Source organism: Protopterus annectens, chromosome 9.part0, assembly GCF_019279795.1.
Source record: "Protopterus annectens isolate FY-2018-M chromosome 9.part0, PAN1.0, whole genome shotgun sequence".
Taxonomy (NCBI): Eukaryota; Metazoa; Chordata; order Ceratodontiformes; family Protopteridae; genus Protopterus; species Protopterus annectens.
This window is the reverse complement of record NC_056743.1, coordinates 482159854-482178807: the sequence shown is the minus strand read 5'-3', so window position 1 is coordinate 482178807 and position 18954 is coordinate 482159854. Positions and strand designations below refer to the sequence as shown.

The following is an 18954-nucleotide window of genomic DNA, read 5'->3' as shown; positions in this document are numbered from 1 at the left end:
CTACGCATCTTTTTGCATTTAGCTTGAGACCATGGCTTTGACACCATGCATCAGTCTCATTTAGGCCCTTCTGGAGGATCTCCGTGTCGGCCGGAGACTCTATTATAGCACCCAGTTTGCAGTCGTCCGCAAACTTAGTCAGCCACAGCCCTTCCATGCTTGCCTGTACTTCTGAGAAGTATATGCCAAACAGGAGGGGCCCCAGGACAGAGCCCTGAGGCACACCACTCGTTACTGGTCTGGATTCGGACATAGATCCCGCTACTCTTACTTTATGGGATCTGTCTGAGAGCCAGTTTGTGATCCATCTTGTGACGTAAGGGTTTATGCCCAGGCTGGTGAGCTTATCAATAATACCTGAATGGGGAATGGTGTCAAATGCTTTAGCAAGGTCAAGGTAAGACATGTGTACCTCCTTTCCCTTATCTATAGCCTGAGTAACTGTCTCAAAGAAATCCACCAGGTTCAGGAGGCATGATCTGCCCTTGATGAAGCCGAACTGTGTGGGGTCCAACGACTGGAGGTTCCCAATCTCTCCATTTATGAGTTCCATAATGATTCGCTCCATAGCCTTACAGATCAGACTGGTCAGGCTTATTGGTCGGTAGTTCCCAGGGTCAGTTGTGGCCCCACCCTTGTGTAGCGGGACCACCATTGCCGTGTGCCATTCTATGGGCACATATCCTGTGGAGAGGCTGAGACTGAACAGGGTATTAAGATGCGGGGTTAATTCCTTTTGGAGCTCGCGTATGACACAGCCTGGGACACCATCTGGTCCCATGGAGGCAGTGTTTTTAGCTTTAGATAGAGCCTTGTTAACCAACGTATCAGTAATAATTGGGCTTACACAATCCCCTAGAATGGTAATAGGCCCTGTAGGTGGTGAGGCGGGAGAGAAATTTGCACTGAACCTGTCAGCCAAGATGTTGGCAATGTCAGAAGGGTCAGTGTATTTTGTTCCATTTTGTACTAGCTCAGAACAGACCTGAGCGTTGCCATTTAGGTTTTTGACGTAGCCATAGAAGGCCTTATGGTTATTCTTGGCATCCTTGGCAACTTTCTTTTCAAAATTAGCTTTAGTTGACTTGATGAGGGCCCTCAATTTCTTACTAATGCTGATCAGGGATGATTTTTCTACTTGAGATTTGGCCTTTTTTTGTATAAGTCTCCTCCTTTTATTGTAAAGTTTGCTTATGGCCGGGGTCCACCAGGCTGCTTTCTTCTTGCTTGAGGAAGGAGTCTTGGTTTTATTTGGGATAGCATGATCCATGCAATCCTGAAGATGCATATAGAGTGCCTTGGTGTAGGATTCCGCATCCTGGATATCATTATCCTTCTGCAATGTTTAACAGTGAGTTTTGCACTCCACTGTTACAGTTGTACAGTCACACTTATTTTTTAGAAGTTTCAGAACTACATTGAGGAATCTTGAAGTTCTGATAGGGTGCTGTTTAAGGCAGATGTCTTCAGCAAATGCAGGCATATGTTGATCAGTTACGGAAGTAGGATTTGCAGTAAGCTCAGAATGCAGTTGCGTCCCTATGTAAGAATGCTTTTTACATGATCATGGAGTTTGTGACCATAGCAAGAGAGAGCCAAGTGTCTCTGCAGAGTTCCTTTGTCTCTAGCTTGTGCCAGTGTGTATGTGTGTGTGTAAGAGAGAAACAATACACATCCAATAGGAATCTGCACACCAGGTGTGTAATGTATAAATACATCTAGCTTTAACTGGTAGCAAAACTAAAGACTCCTAGAGAGCAGTTGGTATTGAGCATGTTTTGGGGTTAAGAGAACAAACCAACCTATCCAGTTTTGAAGTGTTGGGAGCGTTTTACCAGTCTCTTTCTAGAATCCAATCAGAGCTCTCAACTGTCCAAAGTTTCTCAGAATGTCCAGACTTTTACCTCATATATTTGGTCTAGTCATACCTCTTAACACAAGAAATCTGGACAAAGTCAAAAATAATGAGGGGACAAAGGCACAAAAATAGGGACAAATTTCAAATACTGCTCATATAAAACTTAGATAGTTGCTAAAATAAAAAGTGTTTTTGTTACCACACATTTTCTGAAGGATAAGAAGTCTGAAACTAAAATGTGCCAGTATTTAGTGAATTCGGTCTTCACTGATTTGCCAGAAAACCATAAGTGTTATGAGGAAAGGATCAAAAATATGAGGCAAAAATATGGACATTATATGAAAATCTGGACAGTCAAGGGCTATGGGTCTATTCCTCATAATATCACTGAGAATTGAAGTCACTAAATAATGATAGATGTTTGAGTTTCAGACATTATATTCCTCAGAAAATGTTTGCCAATACAAAACCTGGTATTCTAGCAACTTTCTAAGCCCTATTTCTGAAACTTTGTCCCCCAGTTATTTCAGACTTTGTTCAAATTTCTTGCACTGTGTGGTTGAGAGGTATGAATCCAACCAGAACATTAAACTGTAAAAAGTATTTCACTGTGATTTGATCAAGCCCCTGCATGAAGTTGAAAACTTTAAAATGTTAATATTTGACTTCAGTTGTGGAAACATGTTTTCTCAGAGTTATGTCCTAGGGTGGGATTTAAAAATGAAATGAAAGATTAACAATATTCTTTAGTAATTGAAAATATCAAAAATTTCAGTTTGACCCCCTTCTTGGGGTAATATCTTCAGTAATCATCAAAGACATTTAGGCTAGGATGGGGTCTTAAAAACACTGCATTAGTTTTTTTTCTTTCCATACATTTCCTCAGTGTTTCATGAACTCTCCCTACCCTCCTAAACTGTTATGCTGAAGAGGGAAGATCACTACAGGGTAACTGATAACCTAATGGGAACAAGATCCTATAGGCATGCAGTAATGATTGGTATTTTTCAGCTATTAAAAAGTAAGTATCCCAAGAGATACATTTTTGTGAAATATCAGTGAAGTAGTTCACTGCTGAAGAAAGCAATTGACTGAATTTTCCCCGAAAAATAGTTTTTGCACCTTTAGTAAATTCAACAACAAATATTTTTCAGCGACATTAATGGATACAATAGTGAACATCAACAATGAATACATGTTGTAAATATGTCAAAATATCACTTGAACAAATGCAGACTGCAACCCACTAAGTGTACAAGAGCAATACAATACCATTACAGTGACTTTCTGGAAGTAATATGCAAATTAGTACAACAAAATGGAGAAACTATTTAATAGCAAAAGCAACAAGACCACCAACTATTAACACTTGCACTACCATTCATATACTGCTGCAGATTCTAATAAAAGATGTGCATAATCCCAAAAGCTATAACTAGGGCAGGGTCATAACTCTCAACCTGGAAACATCAAAAATCTGGACAAGGCCCATGAAAAATAGGTACAAATCTGTATGCTGATTCACAAAATTGCATGCATAATTATGCAGCCCCACCCACTTTAATGGAATTGTGGGATACTGACTTTCAAAAGCAAACTGAAGAACAGACAACCAAAATATGGCACCAACATTCCTCTGCATCCATTCCAGTGTCCCATTACAATGCACAAACACTAACAGACATCTGCTAAACAAAGCAATACTGTCTCACAATGAAAATAGACTTAGCATTAAAATGTCTCTGCCCTTGAAACTCACTTTCATTGAAACAGCATTGAAACCCACACCACATCCAAAGAAAATGCATCTGGCCACATCATGTATAGTACAACTGAGTTCCATGCTGCCATATGAGCTGATTAACTTAAATGTTTCATGATGCATAGGAATGCCTTACTATTATAGTCAGGTTACTGTTTTGTTTAACTTCTGTTACTCCGTACTTTACTGTAATCGTAAAATGTACAGACAAGTATAAAATGCATACCTATAACCTCAATAATTTTCATTAAAAAAGATGGTCACCAAAAGTGTTCCCTCTACTTTAAGGCATAAACAAAACTGCATGTCAGACAACTCTAAACTTTCTAGAGATTTTCTCCCTGGATCTCCGATCCAGCTGGACTTTCCCCAATCACCAAATATCAATAAATAAATAATAAACTATTCTGGAAGATGATAAACAACTGTCTGGTAGTATTACTGATTCTTTTCCACTATGACTGATTACTCTTCCAACACATGCAACTAAAATCTAAATGACCACACCATTTTTTTTAACAACTATTAAAAACTACCTCCTATCTTTATAAGTACCCCAGAATACTGATACTTTCCCCTGCCAACCAACTCTCTAACAATTACTTCCAAACTCCTACACAGCGTTATCCACTAGAAGAATATGCAGACAGACTTCACTTTTCTGTTATTTCCACTAAGGATACTAAATTGTTAACATCAAAACTGAACTTTCAGGCTCAAGCTTTACAAAACGTCATCCAAGGTTTCTCAAATTAAGAACAAAAACCATTGCTGAATCTCTTATTTATGTTTATAATGTATCCCTGACACACACAAATCAGGACATTCTGCAAAAATCTAGACAGTTGAGAGGTATGGCATACACTTGATTCATAAAACTGCATCAAGATAAAGATCAAAACTGGGACTAAAAGAAGCATCAGTAACTAATCAAATTGCACCAGAAACCTCAGTAATGCACATATGCACTGTGTTTCTATTTGTCTGTTGGTTGTGCAGAAATCCACTATAATCTTTGAAGACTGGAAATCTATATGTCTTTTAAAAACAATGTTTTTGAAAATATCAGCTTTCATTTTCAAGATATGGTAAGTTCTGATTAGACATAGTGGGTATTGCAACTTTAGATAACACAGAAATGGAGGATGACAGCCCAAGTAACTGACACACACACACACACACACACACACACACACACACACACACACACACACACAAAACCTCTCCATTCACAAGAAAAAAGCTCTGCAGTACCCACTCGCTCACTGATATACTATCCACCAACATACAGACACACTCCATTCATGAGAAAAAAAGCTCTGCAGTACCCATGATCTCACTCACACACTAATATACTATGTCTCTCCACGATACATTTTCCAGCAGTCCCCACTCGCTATCCTCGAAAGCAGCTCTGCAGACTTTTCTCCAGGCTATACCTCTTCAAGCAGTCCCACTCGGTGCTCACTATCTGCGAAAGCAGCTCTGCAGACTTCTCTCCAGGCCAAGCTATACCTCTTCCAGCAGTCCCACTCAGTGTTTGCTATCCATGAAAGCAGTTCTGCAGACTTCTCTTCAGGCCAGGCTATACCTCTTCCAGCAGTCCCGCTTGGCGCTCACTATCCACAAAAGCAGCTTTGCAGACTTCTCCCCAGGCCAGGCTATACCTCTTCCAGCAGTCCCACTCGCTATCCACGAAGGTAACTCTGCAGAGTTCTCTCCAGGGCAGGCAATACTAGTATCCACCATACTGTTTCCAGCATCCTGATTGTTAGTAATGGCTTGAAATGTGTGCACGTGAGCCCTTGAGCTCAATTCCGACAGGCTGATGGAGCAGACGTCATTGCGCATGAGATGACGTCAGCTCAAAAGCGAGGGGGGAAAAAAATTTAAAAACAAGCTGGTGAAAATTTGAAAATGAAGGGGTGCCACTCGGGAATTGTGGCACCCCATTATTTGGACCCCAAAACTCGGTAAAAACGAGTAATTTGGTACGGTTGGGAGGTCTGGGCAGGGTGAAGGGGTGGCTACCGTCACAGGTGAAAGAGAGAGACATTTAGTGGTATTCACCTCCAAGTATAATCAATTTCTGGCATCTTATTTACAGAGGTATGCAAAAGAATCTTGAGGTACTTAGGGACGGTAGCTTCTTCAAACATATGGAAGGGTAGGTTAGGAGCTCCATAAGTTCAGGGCAGCTACATTACAAAAACAAAAAACTCCAGCTGTACTCTGTCACATATCGTCTACTCAAAGGTGATCTCTCCTTAACATACAAGGCCATGTCAAACCCAGAGCTGTTGGAACATGCTACACTTAAAGAAATCCCAATCCCTCAGAGCCACATGCTCCAGGGATCTAAACCTTGTCATCACAATGAACACAACATGCTGGAGGGATAGGTTCCTGACCCAGAGACTCCCCAGACTCTGGAATAGACTGCCCATACATGTCAAGCAGAGTGCATCTCTTCAAAAGGATCCTTGACGACTGGATGGGAGATAGGAAATTCCCCCCAGGGATCATGTCAGTCACCCTGCTAGACAGGGGTCCAGGGAAGTAAATATTGTGGGAAGAAATAACCAGGGAAGCGTTATGGCTAGGTTTGTATAGGCCCTAGGGTCGATAGCTTAGTACCAACCTATGAACATCTGCTTTGGGTGCACTGACCTTTAAGCCCAGCTGGAAGGGAACAGTATTATGATATCATTAAAAATAGGAATTTCAGCTAATGCGTTAGCTGCAAATAAAAAACTTTGCTGACAGGTTTAAGAAACTACCATTCTACTTTATGCAACAGTGTGATGTGTTGTGCTATGGACTTGACAACTAGAAGGAATTTGAAAGGAATACTGTTCATCCCTGTCTGATGCCTTCTTACAGTGGGAAGGGCTAAATAACTTCTAAGTTAGTTTATACTAAAGAAACATGGCTGTGATACAGAAACTTAATGGCCAGTATATTTGCAAGCAGGAACCAAATGCAGTTCTAACACTTCTTACAAGTAGCCTCAGATGATAGAATCAAAGACTTTCTTGATTTCTGTCAGAACTGCCAGAGCAAGGCTAGTTTGCTGAATTGTATAATGGTCAGCAATGATCTTAAGTGGTCCTGCCTTTTCAACTTTTTTAAAACCCACCTGGATAGGAAGGATTAGGCAGGGATTTATTTTCGGCATCCTAGTGGGGAGAATCCTAGCATAGACATTTGCTTCTGCACTAAGAAAAAAAAACAGTTCTGTAATTAGATATTAGCTGTGATCCCTTACTTAGCTTGGTAAGGATTATATTTAGCATCCTGACTCATTCTGTAGAGTCACCTGTATTCAATAACATTGCAAACAAGTGTACCAAAGTTTGCATGAGAGATTGCAGAATTTCCTTATACAGATCCAGTACTAGGCCATTGGGGCCAAATATTTGGGAGAGGGGTAGTTGAGGAGAAGGGTAGTCTGATCACAGCAGTGATTTCCTGTTCTGCAGTTGGAGACACAAGACAATTAGCCTCTAGGGGTCTGAAATGCAACAGTTTAAGGCTGTGGACAAAGCTTCTAATCGGAGTATATTAGCTGAAACATTATATTTCTAAGTGTAAAGCTGCCTGTAGAACTGCTGAAAGGTCTGGTTAGTACATTTTAGTCTGACTAGTGTCTGGCATTCATGCCTAATGGAGGTAACTGTGTGACTCATCTATGAAATCTGTAAAAACAAAGATGCCAGGTTTATGGGCACACACATGCACAGTCACCTTTCCAAGATATAACTGGGATTTCTCCATTAAAGATAATCCCAGCTAAATGTTGTCCCGCTTGTACTGATGTAAAATAATCATCAACCCCATTATTTTCTACATGGGATTGGGGTCTTTTGTCAACTGACAGCATCTCTCTCCATTGAATTCTACTCTTCTACCATCCTCAACAGTTATACGTGACTGCTGAAGTTCTTCTCTCACACAATCCATCCATCTCTTTGCTGGATGTCCTTGTTTTCTCTTACCGTCTTCCTGTCTGTCCCAAGTCTTCTTCACCAGACTGTCTTTTGCTTTCCTGCACATGTGCCCAAACCACTGTAATCTGTTCTCTTTGACCTTCTGAGGAATTCAAGCTACTTGGTCTTCTGCTCAGATGTCCTCATTTCTTTGTCTGTCCCAGTGTGCATCCTTCCTCTTTTCTCAGTCACATCATCTCCATCCCCTCTAGCTTCCTCAACTGCTTTGCCTTCACTGTGCAGGTTTCTGTATCATACGGTAGTACTGGTCGAACTACTGTTTTGTACACCTTACTTTTCAGCTTCTTTGTCATTCTTCTGCACCAACACTCTATGACAGTTGGCTGTAGCCCCGCTGAGTCTAGCTTTGGCCTCCTTATTCAGATTTCCCTTTTCCTCAACCATCCCCTCCCAAGTACTTGAAACAGTTAACTTGTTCCACTATTTTTCTTCTATCTTAGTTCTCAGCTTCTCCTGATTTCCCCCATTTTATCTGCATTCAGCTTCCTCCCGTGTGCCTCCAGTTTTGCATTCCATTTCCCTATCCTTTTCTGAAGCACCTGCTCAGAGTCTGCTTGTAATGCCACATCATCTGCATACAGTGACTTTGTTGATTTATCCCCTCCAACCTGTTTACTAATGTAATCCATCACTGGTATCTACAGCAGTGAGCTCAGAGATGAACCCTGATGCACACCCACTCCTAATGGGAACCCCTCTGAGAGTCTGGTATTTGGCATATCTGCATGCCCAAAGCAGGTTACCTTCTTCCCTTTCTAGTCTGTCAAGCTTAGCATTCATTTCTACAGGACCACCCCCCCCCTGGCTACTCATTAATCCCAAGCATAGACTAAGGAGTCCACTGCCAAGCATTATGGCCCTGCAAATTAGCATTTAGCAGAAGTGCTGTGGAAACACTCACACGGTGAGGTATTTCTTATAGGGTAATAATGCTGAGAATGATATTCATCAGTCAGTTATGCTGTGAGATTTCTGTCTCGGGTGACAAATGTGTAACCTGGATAATGGGGTGAGTGTGCCTTCATATGTCACAGAGTACACTCTCCTTAATACCTTTATGTAGAGCTTGCTGCAGTCTAACAATCCTTTCCAGTCTGGAGTCAGATCTGTAAGTTGCACTGCATGGCTCTGCTAAACACTGGGTCATATTTTTCAAGTGAACACTGTAGTGCTTTCCAATATTTAGCAAAAAAAAAAAAACAAAGATGGAGAACCTCTATTTGAGTCATAAAATTAGGTGGACATCTTAAGCCATGGTGGTGCAGTGGTTAGCATTGTCACCTCACACCAAGAGGTTCTCTGGTTCAATTCTGGCCTGGGGTGCCTTCTGTGTGGAGTCTGAATGTCCTCCCTCTGTAGCTGTGCAGGTTTCCTCCAGGTGCTCCAGTTTCCTCCCAAAGACATGTAGTAGGTGGACTGGACACTCTAAATTGGCCATAGGTGCAAGTGTGTGCGCGAGTGAGTGGTACGGATGAACTAGTGGGGCAGGGCTAGCCAGCCAGCAGTATAAACCTTGGCTTGAGATGATTGTCACTATTGAAAGTGACACTTTGACCCCATGTGCAAAATAGGAAAGGGGATTGAGGATGGATAGATATCTTAAGCAAGCTATTATCCATCCATCCATCCTCCCTGTCATGAATGTTGTCTAATAGTTTCCATCCCAGCCTTTTGTGAAACAGAAAAAAGTACACGTTTTCATTAAAAGATTTTGATTTCACAAGTCTTTTCAATATCTACTTTGCCAGTTACTAAGTAGGCACCATGAATACTGCTTGGTTATCCTGGCATTTTTCAAGGCAGCACATGTACCCTGGTAAACCACAGGAAACTCAAAGTAGTATAGCATTTTGGCATAGAGTTCCAACCTCTGACATTTAATGTGAGACACAAACTGCATATATACAAGCAGCATTTAGAGGTAAAAAACTTTAGAGTGTTCACTACTCACGGTTTACAATGCTAACCTCAAAGTCCTAAGCTTGTGTACTCAGTCTCCTACAGACTACCGTGGGATAATCTATGCCTGGCCTTCAAAGCAGCCTCTGATCTAGTCCTTATGGATGTGCTGCACATCTTTAAAACAAATAGCATCAGAAACACCCAACCTGAATCTGAACCACATCTGTAACATAAATAAGACATGTTGGAGGTACAAATATGTGTCTCAGAGACTGCCCCTTCTCTGGAACAGGCTTCCCATCCATGTGAAGCAGAGTTCCTCTCTGCATTTATTCAAGCTCAGCTTGGATCAGTGGATGTGTAACCATGAATTTATCTCTAGTCTCCCACCAATGTCCAGTTTGTAAATGCCCAACTATTCAGACTCAAGTTATACTCCCCTATAAAATAAGTGGTTTCATAACCTGTCAAATATAGTTGGGAGACATTGGTGGGCTTAAAAAGGTTCTGTAGGGTTAGCCTAGTAATGAACCATAAACCTAAGAACCTATGAACTAAAATATCATCATCATCATCCTTCGGCTTTTCCCATTAGGGGTCGCCACAGCGGATCATCTCTTTCCATTTCTTCCTATCCTCTGCATCTTGCTCTGTCACACCAACCACCTGCATGTCCTCTCTCACCATGTCCATAAACTTTATCTTAGGCCTTCCTCTTTTCCTTTTACCTGGCAGCTCCATCCTTAGCATCTTTTTCCCAATATACCCATCATCCCTCCTCAGCACATGTTCAAACCAACGCAATCTTGTCTCTCTTGCTTTGTCTCCAAACTGTCCAACATGAGCTGACCCTCTGATATACTGATTCCTAATCCTATCTGTCCTAGTCACACCGAGTGCAAATCTTAACATCTTTAACTCTGCCACATCCAGCACTGACTCCTGCCTTTTTGTCAATGCCACTGTCTCCAACCCATATAACATAGCTGGTCTCACTATCCTCTTGTAGACCTTCCCTTTCACTCTTACTGGTACCAGTCTGTCACAAATCACTCCTGACACTCTTCTCCACCCATTCCACCCTGCCTGTACTCTCTTCTTCACCTCTCTTCCACATTCACCATTACTCTGAACTGTTGATCCCAGGTACTTAAACCCGTCCACCTTTACCAACTCTACTCCCTGCATCCTCACCATTCCTCTACCCTCCCTCTCATTTACACACATATATTCTGTCTTAGCCCTGCTGACCTTTATTCCTCTGCTCTCTAGAGCATATCTCCACCTCTCCAGAGTCTCCTCAACCTGATTCCTACTCTTACTACAGATCACAATGTCATCTGCAAACATCATAGTCCACGGGGCCTCCTGTCTGATCTCATCTGTCAACCTGTCCATCACCACTGCAAATAAGAAAGGACTCAGAGCTGATCCTTGATGTAATCCCACCTCCACCTTAAACAGATCTGTCACTCCCACTGCAGTCCTCACCACTGTCACACTACCCTCGTACATATCCTGTACCACTCTTACATACTTCTCTGCCACTCCCGACTTCCTCATACAATACCACAACTCTTCTCTAGGCACCCTGTCATATGCTTTCTCCAAGTCTACAAAGACACAATGCAACTCCTTCTGACCTTCTCTGTATTTCTCCAATAACACTCTCAGAGCAAACATTGCATCTGTAGTGCTCTTTCCTGGCATAAAACCATACTGCTGATCACTAGTCATCAACTCCCTTCTTAACCTAGCTTCTACTACTCTTTCCCATAACTTCAAGCTGTGACTGATCAATTTTATCACTCTGTAGTTACTGCAGCTCTGCACATCACCCTTATTCTTAAAGATAGGTACCAAAACACTTTTTCTCCACTCCTCAGGCATCCTCTGACTTTCCAAAATTTCATTAAACAATCTAAAATCTTAAAAATTCCACTGCCATTTCTCCTAAGCACCTCCATGCTTCCATTGGGATGTCATCTGGGCTAACAGCCTTTCCATTCTTCATCCTCTTCATAGCTGTCCTTACTTCCTCCTTGCTAATCTGTTTCACTTCCTAATTCACTATCCCCACATCATCCAACCTTCTCTCTCTCTCATTTTCTTCATTCATCAGCCTCTCAAAATACTCTTTCCATCTACTCAACACACACTCCTCTCTTGTGAGTACCTTTCCCTCACAATCCTTTATCACCCTTACTTGCTGCATATCTTTCCCAGCTCTGTCCCTCTGTCTAGCCAATAGGTATAGGTCCTTTTCTCCCTCTTTAGTGTCCAATCTCTCATACAACTCTCCATACGCCTTATCCTTAGCTTTCGCCACCTCTCTCTTTGCCATGCGCCTCATCTCCTTATACTCATGTCTACTTTCTTCATCTCTCTGACAATCCCACTTCTTCTTCACCAGCCTCTTCCTATGAACTAAAATCTGTATTTCTCAAATGACAAATGTAAATAAAAGGCTCCTGATTTATTGTGTTCACTCACAGACTGAAAAGGATTCAATTTAACTTAAGTGAATAAGGGATTCCTGGAACAAAACCCACCCACAGAGTACAACTTCCAGACAAAATGCATAGCTTAGCAAGCCCAAGATGGTTTTAGGCTACAACACTCAAACAGATTAAACACTGTCCTCCTTCTAAGTGGTATTTAAGATGCCAGTAATAAAACAAAACACTTACATAAACTAATACATTTAAAATGTAAAACAACAATAAACGAGCACCCCTAGGGATGTAAAAAAACAAAACAGTAAAGATGACGAAAAGAAGAACAGGATACCTGTATGTGGAGGTTGAAGCAGAGACACACATTCATTGTAATAGTGAACTATCTAAAAATAAATAGGTTGATCATTGCTGGGGAATAAGAATTTTGACTGCGGATTAAAAAAAACAAGCTTGGTAATTATTTTTAGGTCTGATCTCATTCCTAGCAGAGCCAAACTTAAATGCTCTTGTTGGTGCAAAGAAGTGTTGTATAAGGAAACAAAGTCAGCCGTGCAACAGTGAAACTTTCCAAAATCACAAATCATAGTAATATGGTTAAAAACGCTGGATTTTATTATAAAACAAAGATAAGCACTTTCATCTTACTACACATAAAACTTCATCAGATAAAACTTAATTCAAAATACTCGCTTAAATAAAACCCCAGTAAATCACATGACCCAGAAGGTTTTCTTTCATTCACTTTAAAGACCCAGCACCAACTTAAATAGGATTTCAACACCTACATTTATAACACATAATAAATCAAAAGGTCAATCTAAAACTATCTCTGTAAAGATTTCAATTTTAAAATTGGGGCTATGGATAAATTTTCATTGATCCCTGGTGGATTATGGGCATTAAAATACAATTGCCAAAATAATTCTCGTATTTCTACGTACACTGGCCATGGACCTCCTCTTTCATTAACCTCTATTTTCTCCAAAATAAAAAAATTTAAAATGATGGTTAAGATGTTCTCTAACATGCTTAAAGAATGCATTTGTACTTCTAAGCTTTTTGATTTCATAAATATACTCATATATACAGTCACGCAATTTGCAATCTGTTTTACCTATATAGAAGCACTGACAATCTTGACATAATGCACAATAAATCATCTCTTTACTTTCGCAGTTATACTTGCCATACATATAAAACCGCTTTTTATTTATTCAGAACTCAGTGTCACTAGCAATATATTTATACATATTGCATCTGCCACATCTTAACATATTACCAACAATTTTAGGTATCGAGCATTTCTTCTTAAAAAATGTTTAAATTAAAACTTTTTTTTTATAAACAATGACTGGTGCTACCCCTATTCTTTTACATAAAGTCATATCTTCTTGTAGGAGCACCCAGTTTTTGTTTAAAATCTGCTTAACAATTCCCACTATCCAAACTTTAAGTAGAAACAAAAGCATTAGTATAAATGGTACTTGCACCCCCCCCACAGAAATTTCAATAGGGTAAACATTATTTTGTTCACTCATACTACTCTGTGACATATTTAATAATGGGACAAAGTAACCATTTGCCCTTTTTAATGTTACCTCCTCTGTAATATCTTCTATTAAATATTTTGGATACCCTTTCTTTAGGAACATATTACCCAATGTCTCGCACTCCTCATAAAAATGCATAAAGTGTAGTCATATACGCAGCACTGACCATCTGACCTTTTATGACCACCTTCTTTTGATGAAATCTGTGACAGCTAGAATAGTATAACATTGTATTTGAATAAGTAGGTTTTCTAAAAACCCATGAAAAGTATCTCTCATCCACTATATCCTTCTATAAAAACACATCCATGTAAGCTATTGAAGTATGAGAGAAGGACAAAAAGTCAGTGCTTTTATTAACATATTCCAAAAATCTATTAAGTTGTTCGTGGTTGTCACACCATAGGAGTGTTGTGAGGGTGGCTGCCTATCTGATCAGATTTGTATTTTTGTCAAGTGTATTGACGATGTAATTTCTCCAAAAGGTCTTTTTTTTTTTTTTTTTAACATGCCTTGATGGTAATGATGGGAATTGACCCCTTTCCAAAGTCAGGGTACAATTAGAGTTTAGTTTCTGATGTTAGCCAAGAGTGCTGTTTTCTGCACCCTTAATGTGTCCGCACTTGTCTCCTGTTTGGCATTATGTCTAATGTGCTTGCTGAGGGCACAGAAAACAATTGGTGATGGACACTAGTCATGGGGTGGTGTGCTGACCTTGTGAAGGAAATTGTGTTTCTCAGGAGTTTGGAGTAACAGGTCTTCCATTAGCTAAAGGGTGAGACATGGCTGTAGACTTCCTATCACCCCTCTGATACATTTCACAGACTTATATCTGCCTCCACTGTGGTGAACTTGCATTGCTGGAAGACTAGTGCAGCATAAGAGGTGCTTGATCTCCCACCCTCCATTTAAAAATCCAGGTTGCTGGCTATTTCAGCACACTTGGGACTCCATTTCTACAGTGAAGTTTACAAAGTGGTGAAGTTTCTTTGTCTAGCAGAACTGTTGCAGAGGAAATGTTGGTATAAGTGCAGAGTACAATCCTTCAGCTGAAAGGAGTCATCCTCTTGGACTGAATCTTGCAGCAGGTATTTGTCTTGATAGTTGAGGACTCTGAAGACAGTCTCTCTAGAAGAGGAAACAGAATCAGGAGGGGGCTGCAGCTCTGTCTAAACTCTTTTTCTTGTGCAGTTGGAATCCTGTAACAATGCCAGAACAGACAGTAGTGGCATAATGGTTAAGGTCTTTTCCTCACAGATACAAGTTTCAGGGTTTGATTCTGACCTCTAGTTATTGGCCAAGCTTGTAATCCTCTGCAGACTGATGGCCTAATCTTTACCTATGAACCAGTACTGTGGTGTTGGGACTCTCTTACCCATTCTTGAGCTCACTGAACTGTAAATGATTACAGTGTAGTCTGTTTTCATTATTGGCAATCTTTGATTGATGGGCTTTGATGATGACCACAGGATGAGTTTCTGAGTGGTGGGTAGTATGCAGTTAAAGTCTGATTATAAAACTGTAGTCCTTACTGACCACGTTTGCTCTTTTGAGAAGTCAAGTTCTATAGTTAAAGGACTCAAATAATCAACAAAATCTAATTACCAAATTAGTGACAAAGGTGTCCAGGCATGAAGTAGCATTTTGTGATGATGCAGAGGAAAACCAACAGCTCTCACACAATTATTTCAGTGGTGCAACAGGTAGCACACTGCCTTTGATACAGAAGACTGTGGGTTCTATTCCCACACCAGGTAGATTGATTGCTGACACTGCAGTGCAGCATAAGGGGAGTGCTGCACTCCTCAGTGTATTGTCCTTTGGATGAGACGTTAAGCCAGTCTGAGCTGGTGTTATCTCAAGTGAATGTAAAAGATTCCACGGCATGTACTGAAAAGAGTAGGAGTAGCTCCCCAATGCCCTGGCCAAATTACCCCGGTGGTATAAATATACCCTTGGGTCTCCCCTGAAATTAGTGTCCTAGCCTAGTGGGACTAATCTGGTCAACAAAGGATAAATAAATTCATTAACAAATGCAGAAATGCTATAGTTTACTTTGCCAAGTAGCCCCATGCAATACAGACATACGCGGAGGGTCCAAGGTACGGCAAGAACAATGGCTTCCATAAAGTAAATCAAACTAGAAGGACAAGCACAAAGCCTATCATTTAAGTTGCTACCATTTCATTGGCTAACTCCACCCCCCCCACCCCCCCCCACCTTTAAAGGTCTAGTTTCATAAAAATAATGTCCAGAGCTGGTGCAATTTTAATATATTTTCAGTATAAACTTTATCACAATCATTTATAGAATGAGTCAAACATCTACAAGAACAGTTTAAGTTAAGGAAATATAAGTGGTGCATGTAATAAACTTTAAGTAATGCATTGTGAGAGACTTAACTTGTGCAGTGTCACTGAATAAGAAATCAGATGAGGAAGTGAGTTTCTGGATCTGTAGGGGGATACTCTCTAGGCATCACTTCCTTCAAGTGACGATGCTCTAGAGTCTTCTTAGTAAATATTGTGCTTATGCTTTTTGTGGATATATCTCAGAAATTAGAATTGGGAGCAAATCTGAAGGATGCTGAAAGGTAAAATTTCACCACTGAAAGAGTACATTTACCAAATGATATTCACCAGCTGCGGTAGCGTTGTCCCTCATAGCAAGACGTTGTCACATTCGATTGTCAGCTAGAGCGTCTTCTGTGTGGTGGCATACGTGAATGGGGCATGCCTTCGTTGAAGGTTGTGCGTCAGGGCTGGTAACCCAATACGTAAAAATCCACTACCAATCATTAGCGGACCGGAGTTCCATTGTGGCAACCCCTAACCGGGAAAAGCTGAAAGACACAAACAAACAAATGAATAGGAAAAGTGTAGGTTATTTCTGTTTTACCATTTTTTAAGTATCTTTGGCCCTTACTTACTGTCCTTAAAATAAATACCACAAGGAGTGAAAACAGTCTGTCGATCATCTGCTGTAGTGACACATTTAAATAAGTTTAATAATTCTTGTCCTAGATTATGATGTAGGGTACCTTTTATGTCTGAATATGTTCTACAATATAGTTTTTTAAACAGATGCGGAATGAATATTTTGCTAAACACGAATATTCATTTAACTCAATCTTCAAGACAGATTTCAGGTTTTGAGTTTAGCAATCGACCTATAAAGGTGAATTAGGGGACAATTCTAGTCTGCATTAACACTCCAAAGTCGCATAATATTTGGGAATGGCAGTGTATGATGGAAACAGATAAAGGTTTTGCTCATATCAGTAGAATCAACACTAGTGATGGTTCCCTTTTCTTTGTGTTGCAGTCGAGGTATGTCTGCCTTGTTTACTTATTTCTCTTTCAGTTACTTTTGTAAGTAGAATCAAAAGATCATGTAGGATTATCCAGTTATGAACATGAATGAAGGAATGAAGATGAATACTAAAAAAAAAAAAAAAAAAAAAAAAATCAATCTGCCGTGTCTGTAAGACAAATGACAATGTGCACAAGTTTATCAAATGTAGGTAGCCATTAGAAGAGTTATTGTACTGTGTAAGTGGAAGAAATTTCTCTCACATGATTTTTTAATATTTCTACAACAGGTTACCGGACAGCGAGCGTTATCATTGCACTGACAGATGGTGAACTTCATGAAGATCTCTTTTACTACGCAGAACATGAGGTAAGAGATGCTCAGAACTGAGAAAAGGCGTAGTCATAATTTTGACCCATATCTGGGGCATTTTATTTTCAGGAGGTTTAAAAAAATGCATTATCTAAAGCTATGTTTCAGATTCAAGTTAGTGTATTATTTACAAAGCCAAACGTCATATATATTCATAGATGTGTACTAGGCTAACAACCACAAGGCCCTTTTTAAGCATAGCCATGCATCCCAAATCTCTGACAACTTCTGGTAACCTTGATAAGTGTAAGAATGGGCTTGGGGGATGAAACATTTCCAAGAAGGGATCTAGATGATGAACCATTTACAGACTGCCTGATCTAGAGAAGGGGTCGTTTTTGGGATGCATACTGTACCTCTCTCTCCAGCAGATTCTATATTGACAGGACATTCATCTGCGTGGTAGTGACTTATGGTGGATTTAGTATTCTGAGTGTCAAAGGGTGTAACTGGAATAAGGAAACTTGACATTTGCCATCAGCTTTCCTGTCTTGTGGCATTTTGCAGGTTATAGAAACTTAATGTCAGAGTTCAATGAACAGGACTGCAAGCAATTCCCATTAGGTTGGCTGCATTGGCAGCCCAGCTGTAGACATGAATATAAGCAGAAAAACCCAAATGCTTTGGGAAATATACATAGGTCATGCTTTGCATGCCCATAAATAAGTCTACATGCAATTTATGTATACAGCAGAATGTCTTGTCTGAGCCATGAAGGATTCTTTGCAAATGTACAAAGCTGTGATCATGGGACTGCAAACAGATATTGGCATTAAAATAGTGTTTCATGCTAACTCATTCCCTTGCATATCCCTTGTAGGGGGCTTCCAGCCCACAAACACCCTGCTGGATTGTATGATCATCTCTAAGGTCAGTACACAACAGAAAATAGAAAATGCTTTGATTTTGGCAGAATTCAATTTTTTTCCCTTCACTATGGTGTGGCAAAGACTGACAGAGAAAATGTCAGTTTCAAAACACAGCTCGAAAAAATAAGTTAGCTTCAACTGGAGAGATGGGTAGCTGTCCATATTCAAAGGAAGTCTGTTGCTTAAAAATCTGATGACTTTGCACTAAAGAACATATTTAAGCATCAACCATTATGACCTGATTTTGCCTTAGTGGTACAGTTTTTAGAATAAAGATATATCTGGTTAGCTTAGCTGGTACTAATTTTCCACCCTACTGAACAAAACTGGTGACTAGACAAAGCAATGGAAAATCTGATTAACCAGCAGTGTGGTTGGAGCTGAATTCAACTATTTTTATACCAAAATATCACATCTTATCTAGAGTTATGTTAAATCCTTTACTCGTCTAATATAAAGTCTTGTAAGAGGCATGTAAAGAAACCTGTCAGGTAGCAATACTGCTTCCCCCGTAGTTAATCCACAGGGGCAGAGGTTAAGTAGCCTGTCCTAGTTTATGTGGCATATGCTATTTACTTTATGTATCTGTACATAGTATTTAAATCTGTTAAATGGACTAGGTGGCTGGGTCTCTGTCCTTTTTAGCCATGACCCCATAAGAGCAATGCCAACATACATACTTCTTTGCTACACCTTATTTACTCTCAAAATGTTCATTACATAAAAATGAGATAAAACATAATACAGTCTCATCAAGATTCTCTGCATAATGTATGATAAGCAGTTATATACATTATGAGCAAATGTTGTAGCATCATCATCCTCTTTCGTCTTTTCCCGTTAGGGGTCGCCACAGCGGA

The 18954-nt window shown here is 40.1% G+C and overlaps 1 protein-coding gene across 1 annotated transcript in view; it reads left to right on the top strand.

The window, feature by feature from the left end:
* Window positions 1-18954, top strand: part of ANTXR1 (ANTXR cell adhesion molecule 1) — a 1493128-nt gene that overhangs the window by 450507 nt on the left and 1023667 nt on the right. Inside the window, exon 6 of the mRNA XM_044083028.1 lies at window positions 17143-17222. Coding sequence (XP_043938963.1) covers window positions 17143-17222 — 80 coding nt within the window. The remainder of the gene's footprint in view (window positions 1-17142; window positions 17223-18954) is intronic.